Genomic DNA, 14,910 nt, shown 5'->3' with positions numbered 1-14,910 from the left:
AGTCTACTAAATAATACATAGACTATAGTAATTTCTGTAAACCCCTGCAATAAAACTAATTAATTCAAAATCAATGCTAAACTTCTCACTTTATTTTATTATCTTGCAGTGGAATTGGAAATATTCATGAAATAATAGATGAAACAAATTTTTATGATTTAACACAAATTATTTTCAGTATAATTAAGATATAAAACACAAAATTGTTTCTACATATTTGGAAACTTTATTTTTATGTATATATATTTTTGAGTCACTTACCTTCAAGTTCTTGTTTGTCTTAAATACCTAGTATTTGCTTAAAAAAAGTTATAATTCTTACTAAAAATAGTGGTTAGATCTTAGTAATATTGACAACAAAATTCAATTTCATTATTTTTTGAGTTCAGTTTTTAAAAGGCTAACACTTGAAAATTATTATTTAATTGTTTATAATAAAAACACATATTTAAAGTTAATCTAAAAACAACAAATACAAATTATTAGATTTTGGCATGATTTTATCCATTTTTTGATGTATTCTTTATACTTTTATGTTTTCTAATTGGCGAACCATATGATACTGAAAAAGAAAGATTATTGAACACAGTACAGTATTCTACTGTTCATAATATTAAGTAATTCACAAAATAAGTCTTCAAAATTGATCTTCTAGAAAATTTTTCTGTAATTTAGAACCTTCATAATTCGGGTTTAAGCTTTTCTTGATATACAAAGTATGAAAACTTCAGATACTTTTTTTGCTCCTGATAATTATTAGAGACCAGACACTAAACACTGTCTTGCTCCTGACACACACACATGCACACACACAAACACTCACAATTTTGTATGATAAGCACTAGCTGAGCAATGTGGAAGAACTAATAATTTCCCTACAGAAAGGGGCAATTATATATACCAGGGAAGCCTGAGGAAAGCTTGTAGAAGTAAAGTTTTGAGGTGAATCTAGAATCATTTATTCACGAATAATAGAAAAACATTTGGTGGCTGCTGGATGCCAGGCACGGAGCCAAAAATAAGGACAAAGATAACAAGAAAATGTCTGTCCAAAAGTGGTCTAGCATTAGAATAGATTGTTAGTCAACAGCAATAACAAAATTTTACTATTGTTGTGATTTTCTGTGCGAATGGAGACAAATTTCCCTGGCGAAAGACCAAAAAAAGAAAAAAAAAAAGACTATAAATATAATACAATGAAAGACGAGAAAACAGGAAATAGCAAATAGCCCCGTTAGTCTTCCTTCTGAATTCCTGCCCTCTTTTAGGGAAGGTTATTTGCCTGCGTGTTTTTGTTATTCCTAATGCTTGCTGCTCTATTGTAGTACTCCTCATGTTGCACTTCACTGCTGTCTGTGTCCTTTATCAATTTGTCACTGATGTATGAGGCTTGTTGAGTTTGAAAACTGCGTAGGGTAGGAGATAATCTAAGAAGATGTTTTGAAGCCAATTGTGAAGCTTTGTATGTCACATTGGAATTCTGATGTTTGAGTACAGATGATGGATTGGAGGATGTGAGGCTGGGGCAGGTAGATAAAGCATGGAATATCACAGTAGAATGGCTAATATCATGTAAATGATAGGGGAATAAAACAAAGCAATGGCAATGGGATGGAGGAAAGGTAAGTATTTAGGAGATATACCTAGCTAATGGTAATCATCACCTTGAAAATATTGTCTCTAGTTTTTTGTTACAATATTTAGTATTATTTCTAAAAAGCTTAGCTATCATCAGTTTTCATTCTAAGCCTTTCCCCACAATATCAAAATAAATATCAAAATAAAATAAAAAGTATCAGAATATCAAAAGTTACCAGCTACCCAAAGAAGAAAATTATTTGTTAATTCACTAATATAGCAACAAAGGCAATGCTTTATCCCTTCAATATTCTTCTCTCAGCTTGACAAAAATATGTCAAAATGTATTAATTCCTAACTATAAATACAGTGCATTTTATTATAGTCATATGATTCTAGGAAGAATTCAATGGTAATTAAATTGAAAAGTGGGGCTTTTCTTTGCTACTGCAATTGGAGATTGACAAGCTTCTGCCAGTGTTGAACTTTATTGTGTTTTTATTAGTAATTTGGTATTTGTGTCTGGCCTTTTACAGGTTCATTCACATGCAACATTGATTTGTTGTCATCTTTATCATTATTCACCAGGCAAGACAAATAATATGATGCCTCATAGTTCACTGACAATAAGTCAGAGAACAAAACCTTCTCCCAGAAAGGTTGATCAAAAGATCTTTGGTTTGGCATTAGCAGCATTTTCACAGTCTTTTTCAATGTTACTACAAGAAAAAGTTGAAATTCTATCACTCAAATAAGATGTGTATCTGTAAAATGTGAAGGAAACTAGATAAACAGAGCTACACTTCATAAAATTTATAGTGTCATCTGTTACTTTCTTATCCGTCTTCGGCAACTGCATGAAACCTAAGTATTTGTTGCTTGCAATGGATTAAGACATGAACACCGTAGAGATAACAGACCATTCTTCTCCTTCATGTGATGCACTCCGTGCCCCAACTTTCCTTCATTTATTCTTTCAGGTTCTTTTAGTCTTTTCTTTTATCTCTTTTTCCATTTTTCCTCTTTTGGCACATGGTAAGTAGACGGATCTGTGGACACTTTTTAGCTTCGCTATCCCCGAAGGGGTAAAGAATTTGCTCCTTCCTGTTCTAAATTATCTTTACAAAAAAAAAAAAAAAAAAAAGACACAGAAAAATTGCTGACAATTGGCAGGGCGCGGTGGCTCAAGCCTGTAATCCCAGCACTTTGGGAGGCCAAGGCGGGCGGATCCCGAGGTCAGCAGATGGAGACCATCCTGGCTAACACGGTGAAACCCCGTCTCTACTAAAAAATAGAAGAAAAAAAAAAAAACGAGCCGGGCGCGGTGGCGGCGTCTGTGGTCCCAGCTCCTCGGGAGGCTGAGGCAGGAGAATGGCGGGAACCCGGGGGGCGGAGCTTGCAGGGAGCCAAGATGGCGCCGCTCACTCCAGCCTGGGCCACAGAGCCAGACTCCGTATCAAAAAAATAAAATAAAAAGTGATAGCATTAATTCTAGTTAATGACAATAGCTAATGAAATATGTTTTAGTTAATTAGTGCATTAAGCAATGTATCTGATGTCAAAAACAATATTTATATAGTTAGGCTCTCCTTGGCCTGACATTATTTGATTAGTAAAAATGAATTGAGTGCACCAAATTATAACTTTTCTTATGTTTTCTTAGCACATGATGCATGTAACACATATTTCTTCTAATATATTCTCTGTGAATTTTTATTTCATGTGTTTATACCCATTAGATTTTCAAAAGTAAGGATATCTTACCACCTGTGGAGTTTCAGAAAAATCTTAGGAAATTATAATAGACTATTTCCATTTGAAAAATTGAATATGTAAACATTTTGTTTCTTTTTTCCAAGGTATGATATCCTTGGCAACGAACAAGTGTAAGTAAGGAAAGTGCTCCTATTACTTTTTGGCAAAAAAAAAAAAAAGGACTCTTTTGTAGTAAGATTTACAAAGTAAATTTAATTATATCTGGTTATGAAGCAAGCACATTTCATATTGAAAATTGACAGTTCTCTTGATTAGCCTCCTCTTATGTATTTCTGTTTAACTTAATAATGTGGCTTAAGTCAGATAAATACATTATGAAAAAAACCCAAAGCATTCTAAGTAGTGGAATGATTTGTGTGTTTTCAAATCAAATCACTACATACGCTTATGACTTGCTCTTTTTAAGGTGTTATATTAGATGTAACAAAACAAGAACAGTTCAATGTCATAACTGTAATGCACTTGAGGAAAAGGTATTATAAACATGTGAAAAGTTAAATACTAAAATAAATTAGTCAGCAGTTACAGAAACCAACACTGAAAATGACATAAGACTGTATACAATCAATTTTCAAAAAAATGTGCAAACATATTGTCAGTGCAAGTTCAGAAGAGTAATGTATGAGAGCTGGTTGGCCTCATCAAGGAAATCTTCATACAAGATATGGGATTTAGCCTGTGGCTTGAAGGATTTATAAGATTAAGATAGGTAAAATTGGAGGAGTACAGCTTATTGGAAATAAGTTTGTTCTTAAAAATAAATGCACCAGGATGAGAAAAAAGTACAAAGAAAGATGAAAACAAACTGATTTATTCAAGCAGGAGATTCTTGTTGTAAAAACTGTCTGAAAAGGTAGATTGAGGCTTAGACATAGTCAATGGTTGGAATAAAGAGAAGTAAATATTTTTATTCAGACCATTCTGTTGTTTTCATAGATGAATTTGTAAGTGGCAGGCAAGATTGATTAGAGGATGGGAAAAACTAAAAGCAGCAAATCCCACCAGGACAGTGAGTTACAATATTTTAAAGCAATAGGATCTTTTTCCATGTGAAATTTAATTGTGATCTCCAACATATAAAACAGATAAAAAAGCATCAATTTTTTAGAGCAATATGTTTTTTCAATTCAGATTAGCACTGATTACATAGTCAATTAAATGGGAATACAGTTTAAATGATGGTGTTTTCTAGTATAAAAATTGCTATTTGTAACACACTAGTGTGTGTCTGTTGTTTATAATGTCTAATATTATAATAGATATTCAGGAGGAAATACTGCTATCAAACCACACAGGACTTCTGAAACAGGGTCTTGCAACTCATTTACTGCGTAGCCTCCTCAAGAGAAGAAAATGGCCATGGGAACGAAAATAAAGGAGTTAAAATGATAACTAGCTTTGAAGGAAGAATCTTTGGAATTTTGGAAAAAGAGTTTAGGGGTCTAAGGAAATTGAACATCCAAAGATACTATTATTCCCCCAAAAAAAACAAACAAACAAAAACCCTTTCTGTAACTATCTGTCACCCACAGGAAAATGTCAGACTCCTTGTAGGGGCTGACAAGGCCTTCAGTGACCAGCCTATCCCTAACTCTCTTGCTTCTTCCATGGCCAATTTTCTTCTTTCTTTGCCAGCTCTTGGCATTTAGGGAAGTATTTGAACTCTTCAAATTATTTTCTCTTCCTCTGGGCTTCCACACGTGTTGCTTAAAATATTCCTTTTACTGGTGGTCAACATAGCCCTGCCCCACTCCAAAACTAGTTTAGACCTCCTGCTTTCTGCTTTTGTAGCATCATTGATTATTTGTTTCATATCAGCTTTCCCCACTGAAGTGTATGCTCTGTGAAATAGATTTAGGACCCTGACACATAACTGTCCAAACAAATAAATTTATAGTTGTTTTTTAAATAAAGTTTATTTTTACATCTCTTTTAGGCTCACAGCAAAATTGAGCAAAAGGTACAGATTTATCCCAGCCCCCACACATTGATAGCCTCCCTAGCTATCAACATTCTCCACCAGAGTGGGACATTTGTTACAAATGATGCACATACAGTGACACATCATCATCACCCAAAGTCCACAGTTTACATTAGGGTTCTCTCTGTGTTGCACGTTCTGTGGATTTGGACGAATGCAATACATGTGTCCACCGTTATTGTACAATACAGAGTGGTTTCACTGCCCTGAAATTCCTCTGTGCTCCGCCTATCCATGGCTTCCTCCCATCTAGCCTCTGGAAACTAGTCATCTTTTTCCTGTCTCCATAGTGTTGCCTTTTCCAGGGTGTCAAGTAGTTGGAATCGTATTGTGTGTACCTTTTTTAGACCTTTCACTTGGTGATATGCGTTCAAGTTTCTCCCATGTCTTTCTATGGCTTGACAGCACATTTCCTTTTAGCAACAAATAATACTTCATTGCGTGGATATACTGCAACTTATTTATCCATCTACCTACTGGAAGACATGTTGGTTGATTCCACATTTTGGCAATTATGAATAACACCAATATAAATATACAATTTCAAATTTTATGATAAATTCAGCTTTTAAACAGAATAAATGAAAAGGCTTTCAAGTGAAATATTCAAGAATCATCCAGACATTTATGAGTTACTGTTTGTAAGAAGGATCAAGACTACAGATGTAGATTTCTGATATTTACTAATACCACAGTTTCCCTAATGAATAGCTCCCATGTACGAGAAACTGTACTAGGTGCAAGAAGTAGCTGAGAATTACAGCTTTCTTGAATTTAAGAATCTCACAAAATAGTGGGAGAAAAGAGACACAGAAACAAATAATCTCAATATAATATGGGGAGTACCGCAACATAAGCATTATGGAATTGCAATTAATTCCATTTGGAGTGGGGAAGAGAAGACTTCACGAAACTGATGACATTTGAAGTGACTCTGGTTGAAGGAAGAGTAGGCACTTACAAGCAAGTGATTTGAGAACAGTCATAAACAGAGGCAGACTTTAGAAAAAAATAGAGTATATGGATGTTGAGGAAATAGTGCGAGATTAAGCTAGAAAGATGGGTTTATCAGATGAGGATGGGTTTTTTAGACCCACCTAATGAGTTTGAGAGGGTTTTTTTTTTTTTTTTTTTTTTTTTTTTTTTTAATAATGCTAGTTATAATCACTGAATACTTTTAGGCTTAAGCATGATGTGAATGAAGATTTTAGAGACATAAATCTGTTGCATGTGGGTGAGAAAGGGTAGAAGAGAAGTTGATACCAGAAGAGTACGAGAAAGCTAATGAGCTAGTTTACAGCAGGAAACTGATGTGTGATTGTGGGAGTGGGGATTAAGTGTAGGAGAAAGAGTCAGTAGATATTTAAGAGGTTGAATTTATAAGACCATTATATCCAATAATATTATTTATCTTTTCCTTGTCTGTGTTTAAAAGGATATTATAATCTATTTGATTTCTGAAAGTATTCGGACTACAGAGAATTGAAATAACAATGCTATTGATTTTGTCTCATGGTTAAAACTTTTTGGATTAATTTTCTATATTCGCAGACCACAGTCCCTAAAAAAATATGGTTTTAAATAATTGTTATATTTTACACTCAAAATTTTTTAAAAGGATAGATCGCATGCTAAACTTTTTTTACTACAATAGAAGTATCATTTTTATTTTATAGGGCAAGGTTCTGAACTCCCGTTTTATGTTTTACATTTGGATGACAAGATAAAGAACATTGGTTTTTACTGAGAAAATTAGGAGAATCAAAGAGATACTGAATGCATTTATATCATAGTCTTAATGACATATGGAATGAAAGGTTGTCAGATATCTAGAATAAGAATAAGTAAAATTCTCCAATACTTCTTAGATAATCAATCAGCTATATTGGCATGTAATGTTGGTGCACAAGTATGAACAGGCGAAGGAAGTAGTTAAATCTACGAGCACTAAATTCATTAATTGTCTTTAATTAGCAATTTGGTTTTTTCACATGAGTAAGTTTGTTGGGAGTTATTGCCTCTTGTAACTGTGGGGTAACAATTAGCTAATAAGGTCTTTTAAGAATAAATTAAGATATTGAGATAACAGATGTAATTACAATTAGAAGTTAAGATAACAGCCAGGTGATTTACTGTGGTGACACCAACAGCTTCAGGAAGAAATAAACCGCAAGAGCATTTCAGATACCATGTGGTTGCTACTTACTGCCAGTATAATTGCGTGCATGTATGTGTATGTGTATTTGTGTCAATGTGCATATTTTTCTCATTTAATTTCAGCTATGACAGTGATAGCTGGTGCCCACCATTGCCAGTACAAACTTACTTACATCAAGGTCTGGAAGATGAACTGGAAGAAGATGATGATAGGGTCCCAACACCTCCTGTCCGAGGCGTGGCTTCTTCTCCTGCTATCTCCTTTGGACAGCAGTCCACTGCAACTCTTACTCCATCCCCACGGGAAGAGATGCAACCCATGCTGCAGGCTCACCTGGATGAGTTGACAAGAGCCTATCAGTTTGATATAGCAAAACAAACATGGTAAATATCTTCATTAAGTCAAGAGACCCATACTTTCAACACATGGATTTTTTTAAAATAAATTCACAAGAGATTCTGATAGAACTACACAGCTAAGTTTAAAAGTGATTTTGTATAACTCCTTAATCATTTAGATAAATATATTCACTGCAGAAATGTTAAATAATTTGGCCAAAACTAGAACTAGAACTGAAACTGGAACCGGAACAGGAGCTGGAACTAGAACTAGAACTAAAATTAGAACTAGAGCAAGAATTCAAATCTGCTGTATTTCAGGCTGAAGTGCTCTTGGCTACACCAGAATCTTCTCTAATTTATGGTTTATCTTCAGTTAGCATATCCTTGAACTCACATCCCATGATGTAATAAAAGACTCGTTTTAGATTCCTCAAAGTGCCTGTGATTAATTCTGTATGTGGTTGTCAATATGTAAATGTGAGCTTCTGCAAATCACATATGGTCAGTATTAGTTATTAAAAGACTCTCTTTACCTGGGTTAAATGCAACAGAAAAAAACAACAATATTAGTATCAGTAAATGCATGAAAAGCAGGAGTAATCAAATATTTCACATTTCTTTTTCTAATCAATCTATAAACTTCTGTAAACTATAGGTGGCAATTTACCTAGGTATCCTGAGGAATTAACACAGATATATAAATGAGAGTAACTCTCACAATTTTATACAGGTTTTTTTTTGTTGTTATTCAATCTTTCTATTTTAATTCTCAAAGGCAAGACTGTTACATCACTATTTTAAATCTCCATGTCATACTCCAATTTTCTTCTGTTGATTTACACTTTGTTCTTGAAGTCTGAGTAAATTTTTTAAATAGTATTTGTTTTGTTTTTTAAAAGAGTTCTAGCCTTGGGGATAAATAATTCTTATGCTCATTATTAATGAAGTATTTATTTTTAAAATACAGCTCACTGTGCATAGAAAGAGATACCAAAAGCAGGAGTATTACCTAAAGATCATGACAAACAGCCTCTTTTCTTCAGATAAGACAATCTTGAACATTTTCCAACAATTGTCAGATGCTTTCTCAAAGGTCAAAGACCACTTGCCGTTAAACGCTAGTATTTTTCATCAATCTGCTTTTTATAAAACGTCACTATGTAAGTTGAAGTCAGCTGCTTCCAGAGCCATAGAATTCCTTCATGTTAATTAATGAAGCAATGCAGTTTGGTTGTCTAAAGCACAGACTCAAGCTGAAGGGTTCTCAGATTTGCCTACATTTTAGAACCATTTGGATAACCTTAAAACATATTGGTACCTGGGCTCCACTCCCAGAGAAACATTCTGACCGCCATGATCTGGAATTTGACTGCGACAGCCAAAGTCGGGACTACTGCTGTGGAGATGAACCTGTCTTACTGGCTGCATGACTTTGGGCAACTTACTAAACATTTACATGCTATAGTTTCCCCACGTGTAAAATGATGGTGATAATAGTAATTAGCTCATATAGGAAATTAGGGGGCAGTCCCCAAGACCGCCTATATTTCTGATAGCAAGTATAAGTTTCAGGGGTCCCTAAGACCACCCTGAAGTTTGAGAATTTCCTATAGTAAGTCATGGAACTCACCAAAAGATTTTACACCCAAAGCTACAGTTTATTACAGTGAAAAGATATGCATTAAAATCAGCCAAAAGAAGAAATGCATGGGACATAGTCCAGGAAAATTCCCAAAGCAGAGCTTCCAGTTGTCCTCTCTCAGTGGGATCATAGACAGCGTTACTTTCCCAACAAAAAGCGTGACATTAAACACCAGGGAGAATTGCCAGCCAGGGATGGGCACACCTTCCCTGAGGTCCTGCGACTTCACTTTGGCTCTGTCACACAGACATTGTTGACTACCCACATGGCTGACCTCAGTTTCCAGCCCCTCCAGAGGCTGAGGTGATACCGTGCAACTCCAGGCCCCACCATAAATCATATTGCTGTGCTTTCTGGAGTAGCCTAAGGTCTCTAGGTAAACAGAGAGACTTTTATCAAGCAGGACATTCTAAGGGCTTAGAGATTACCTCCCAGGAGTAGAGGGCAAAGGCCTAATCTCTCTTGGGTCGAGCTTCAATTCTTCTGTTACATATCCTAATTTTTGTGAGAATGAAATGAGTATGAACTTATATACTACTGTACCTGGCTGTGTATTAGCTGTTGTTATTTAGAAAGGCCTGGGTTTTCACCCCTGAGTTCTTCACTGCTGTCTTCCCACACTTAGAAGAGTGTACCACTTAGTAAGTGCTTGATAGATATTTGCTAAAAGAATGAACAAATTAGTTCATCTCCACCTGCTCCAAACACCCGTAGAGGATACCCTGTTTCTTTTTCTGAGTGTGTTCCTACTCAACCAGCAATCTTTCAGAACGTCTTGGCTGACTCTACCTATGAGAGTTATGAGCCTGCATGTGCTTCTGGTTTGGAAATGACTCTCCATCCGGGTTGCACATCGACATCATAGGAGGACCGTTGAACAAATAATAATTCCCAGGCTCCACTCCCAGGATCTGTTTCTATTGATTGATGAAGTAAACAGCACAGTGCCTGTCACTGGAAGATATTTATGAATGGGTTATGTATCCTCTTCCTGTATTTCATTTTACCTCTTAATTTTGCTTAAATAGGAGTACATTTTTCATCCATCAAGGTATATTTGTTTTATCAAGAGGTGTCAACAGTGATGTAGGGACCAGAGTGTTGGTCTGATCCATGCTTTCCAGGACCAAAGTCCACACCCTTATCGGAGAATGAATCATATTGCCCTATAGCTTGTGGCTCATCTCTTGGCTGCCTCCCTTCCCAATTCATAAGCAGATTGGAGGCAACATTTATAGCAAGATGTGCTCATCTATCCTCAAGCTTTTCTGTAGTAATACTTAGGAAACTTGCTATTTCTTCTGATTTTTCAACTAGCAGGCTGTGATGAATGCCAAATACTTGGGGCCTCAACTTCCTAATCTATTAAAGAATGAAGATTGGGGTCTGATGATATTGAGGTAACTTCCAGAAGTAGAAATTGTTTTAACATTGAAATATCAAGAATCCTGTTAACATTGAGGTTGGTTACAAGTTCAAGAAGCCATTTGGGAGAGGAATATTAAACAAATTCGGGAAGATTAAAATACTTTCCCCAAAGCATGCAAATGACAGAGAAAAATAGTCTAATGTCTTTCATTCATGAGCCAACACTAAAAATGCATAGTACTTTTTAATATCTCCCTTGAATAGGAGATATTAAATACCTTACCTTTTTTATGAAGGCAAAGAAAATACTATGTTAAAACATGTAGTACATTCACTTTTTAATGCTGGTAACAAATAACAATGAATTGATTTCATTTAGCATTTTATGGTTTTGAAGAAAATCTGAGTAGACTCAAAACAAATCAACTGGACCTTACTGCCCAGCTTCACATTTTGTTAGCTACCTGGTTTGAAACAAGTCACTTAAATTTGACCTTCACTTTAATAAATTCTGAAGAAGGTTGGGCCAAGCATGATAGCTCATGCCTGTAATCCCAGCACTTTGGGAGGCTGAGGCAGGATGCTTGCTTAAGCCCAGGAGTTTCAGACCAGCCTAGACAATATAGTCCCACTCTACAAAACATTTAAAAACTAGTTGGGCATGGTGAAGCGCACCTGTAATGCCAGCTACTTGGGAAGCTGAGGCAGGAGGATCACTTAAGCCTGGGAAGTCAGGGATGTAGTGAGCCATGATTGCATCTCCAGCCTGGGTGGCAGAACAAGACCCTGTCTCTCAAAATAAATAATGAATGAATGAATGAAGAAATAAATAAGAGTTGATAATGCATGATCTATTTATTTCATAAGGCCGAGATTAGAATTATTTATTCATTGCAGAAGGTTTATGTAATACACTAGTGTTCTAAACAGAGAGAATGCTTAGATGAATCGTTTATGCCTTTGAGGAGTTTAAGACTTTGGTGAGTGAGACAGATGCGTAAATAGCTACTAGAGCAGAAATCAGTTGTGCCTGCCCTAGACTGGGTTACAGTGAACGTGGAAATCGCCTTCCAGCCTTGATGTGAGAGGGATCATGCGGGGAGGAAGCCTTCTAGGGTGGGGAATGTGTTCAGGGTTGGGAGGTAGGGAATACTAGGTCCTCATGTGACATCTTTTCTTCATAAGGGCCAGCAGGCAGCATGGGTTACACAGACTGAGTAGAATTTTGACACTAAACTGGGAACAAAGGTATAGTATTTTTGGAGAAAAATGTCCACTTTAAATAGTTACTCATGGCGAATATTCCTAGTCCCCTCTAGATGACTTCTTTTCACAAAAATCCTGGGTCCGTATTTTTTTCCTCCATGTATTATCCCAAGAGAAGAGTTTAGTGGTCTATGTTTTTCTTGTTTGGTGAAGCTCATATTCATAGTCACTGTCTCTGCTGAAAGCATTACGAGCTCCAAAATTAGTTAATGGAAAGGAAGAAGACAATATGAGTCACTATAGCATGCATTTCATTAAAATTATGATTTTGTTGCATGTTAATGAGTTGCTTTTCTTTTGTAAATTTCATTTGAATTCTAGGCACATTCAAAGCAATAATCAACCTCCACAGCCTCCGGTTCCACCATTAGGTTATGTGTCCGGAGCCTTGATTTCTGATTTGGAAACAGATGTTCCAGATGATGATGCTGACGACGAAGAGGAAGCTTTAGAAATCCCCAGGCCCCTGAGAGCGCTGGACCAGACTCCTGGATCCAGTATGGACAATCTAGACAGCTCGGTGACAGGTAATGGAACCAATTTAATAGGAATAACGGACCTATTGGTAACGTTAAAATGCATCAAAAATCAACTACTTCCTTATTGTAAGATTTATTCCACTCCATCTATTTCTGTAACATTTCAAATATGTTAATATTGAATACAAAATTCAAAAAGGATTTGGAAATACTTTTGCTTTCCTGCAAAAATGATAAGAAAATTCATGAATTTTAAAGAGCTTTAAAGACATGAAAGAAAACTCAATTGTATCAAGGGCTTTCATGAGAAGTTCACTCTACTAGGAAACCAAGTCTATTACATGAAAACCTTGACTTTTAGAAATGATCTTTTTTATATATCTCAGGAACAACATATGAAGTGAATGCAATCTTAAAATGCTTCTTGATATTTCACTCTGTAAAATCATTCACTGATAGAAAGTAAGCAAGTCTCCTGAATAAGGCACTTTAAGGTTGCACAAGGTATTATTTTTAGAGTGAAGAAAATGTATAGCGAGATAAACCATATGTTTATGCATTTCACATTGCTGAATCTAGTAAATGCTTCTCTTCCAAGAAATGCAGTTATTTTTTCTGTGTACTTCTTTGGCTTCCTCTTGCCTTGTTCACCAAATGAAACGGTTCCATTGGAACTCTTCTATGATGATCCCAGGACTGAGGTTTAACCTATTTTCAGGGATTTAAATGTACCAAATTTTTTTTAAAAAACTTTAAATCCTAATATGGCCACAATGAATATGGAGAAAACTAAAAATTCAGTCTTTCTATTCAAATAGATATACATTGTTGGAGACACAAGAAAATGCCTCCTACATGACTGTGTAGACAGAGCTACTACAAACTGAAGTCGGGTCTCTGCATTTCACTGGGTCTTCTCAGAAGACCGCTCATATTTGTATTTACTGTGATGACATCTTTCATCCTAGGAGGTATTTTACCACAATCCCACTTAATTATGCCAACAGCTTCCAAACTTTCACAGAGTTTACACAATGTGTTAGAGTTCTGCAAACACTGATGGAAACTGGCTTACGACAGTGATAAAGCAGCATCAATGCCTATGATTTTCCTCTGCATTCCTCCCCGAATTACACAATGTGTGATGCACGAGCCCATTTTTCAGTTTTTCTTCTTACCTAGGGGCTGGTCTGCTTGCCAGCCTAATTAAGATTTAAGAGCTGCAGATACACTGCTGTGGTTTGAAATCCAGATACAACGGATGGTGACAGAGCACAAGTTAAAATCTTCAAATGCAGAGAGCGGACTTATTAGTGCACTATTATGTTAAACCCCTTTGCCTGAGTTTCCAGCATAATCTCCTTCAGGGTAAAATTCTGCATATTTTTGCATATTTCACTGATGATACTGAACTCTTTTCCATTAGGAATGCAGTAACAAACTGCAATAATGATGAAAAAAAGTCAGCTATAATCTGTGTAGTTCTTTTATTAAATATTATAATGTCAAAGATGATAAATATGTCTATAAATCAGGAGAATGCCATTTTGTACTTTTACATGCTCACCTGTGACATGTTAGGCTACCTGATATGACTGCAGCTCAAGCAATCTGCATTTCTCCTGTAGCTAGTGTAATGTTCACTCCAAATGAAGCTTTTATTGCTAAGAAAAGAAGTCTGGTTTCCTCCTTGAATTCACTGCTTAATTACTGCCATATATAAAAACCTCAGGGTGTTTAGGTTTGTATTCCATGATGAGCTTATCCTATGAATAATACATCTCTTTAGTGAAAGAAGTTGTGCTCTACGCAAAAGTAGCCAAATACAAACCCACCCTTTTTTTTCTCCTTCTCTTCCACAATAACTTTGTGGAGACGGTGTGATCAAAGATTTAATTTGCTTTCTATGGTATGTGAGTGAGTGCTTATAAGTGTGTGTGTGAGAGAGAGTATGTGTTAGGTGTGTGAGTGTATTGGAATGTGGATGTGGGTGCTTGTGTAGGGAGTATGTGTAACAGAGTATGTTAGGTGTGTGAGTGTATTGGAATATGGATGTGGGTGCTTGTGTAGGGAGTCAGTATGTGTATAAATGTGTGAGAGTGTAGATGAGGCTGTAAGTGTGATAAAGTGTGTGCACATGCGTGCATGCAGACATGTATGAGAATAGCCCTGAGGTGGATGTATATAGAGACTGAATATTAGAGAAATCAGCAGGCCAATGAATGTTGTTCTAACGTGCTTATGTTTTCCTCAGACTCTTAAGGCTAGTTTAATAGCACTGACTGAGGTGGGCAATAAAACAGGCATTATTTCTACGAGCT

General features: G+C 35.9%; 1 protein-coding gene across 11 annotated transcripts in view; it reads left to right on the top strand.

Moving 5' to 3' along the window:
- The window catches only part of ROBO2 (roundabout guidance receptor 2), a 1,778,513-nt gene that overhangs the window by 1,738,591 nt on the left and 25,012 nt on the right, over positions 1 to 14,910 (top strand). For all 11 annotated transcript variants that reach the window (XM_050782129.1, XM_050782128.1, XM_050782122.1 and 8 more), the window contains 2 exons: positions 7,616 to 7,876; positions 12,432 to 12,637. In XM_050782129.1, coding sequence (XP_050638086.1) covers positions 7,616 to 7,876; positions 12,432 to 12,637 — 467 coding nt within the window. The remainder of the gene's footprint in view (positions 1 to 7,615; positions 7,877 to 12,431; positions 12,638 to 14,910) is intronic.

The sequence above is a fragment of the Macaca thibetana genome, chromosome 2 (genome assembly GCF_024542745.1).
Source record: "Macaca thibetana thibetana isolate TM-01 chromosome 2, ASM2454274v1, whole genome shotgun sequence".
NCBI lineage: Eukaryota > Metazoa > Chordata > Mammalia > Primates > Cercopithecidae > Macaca > Macaca thibetana.
This window is presented reverse-complemented; position numbering and strand designations above follow the sequence as displayed.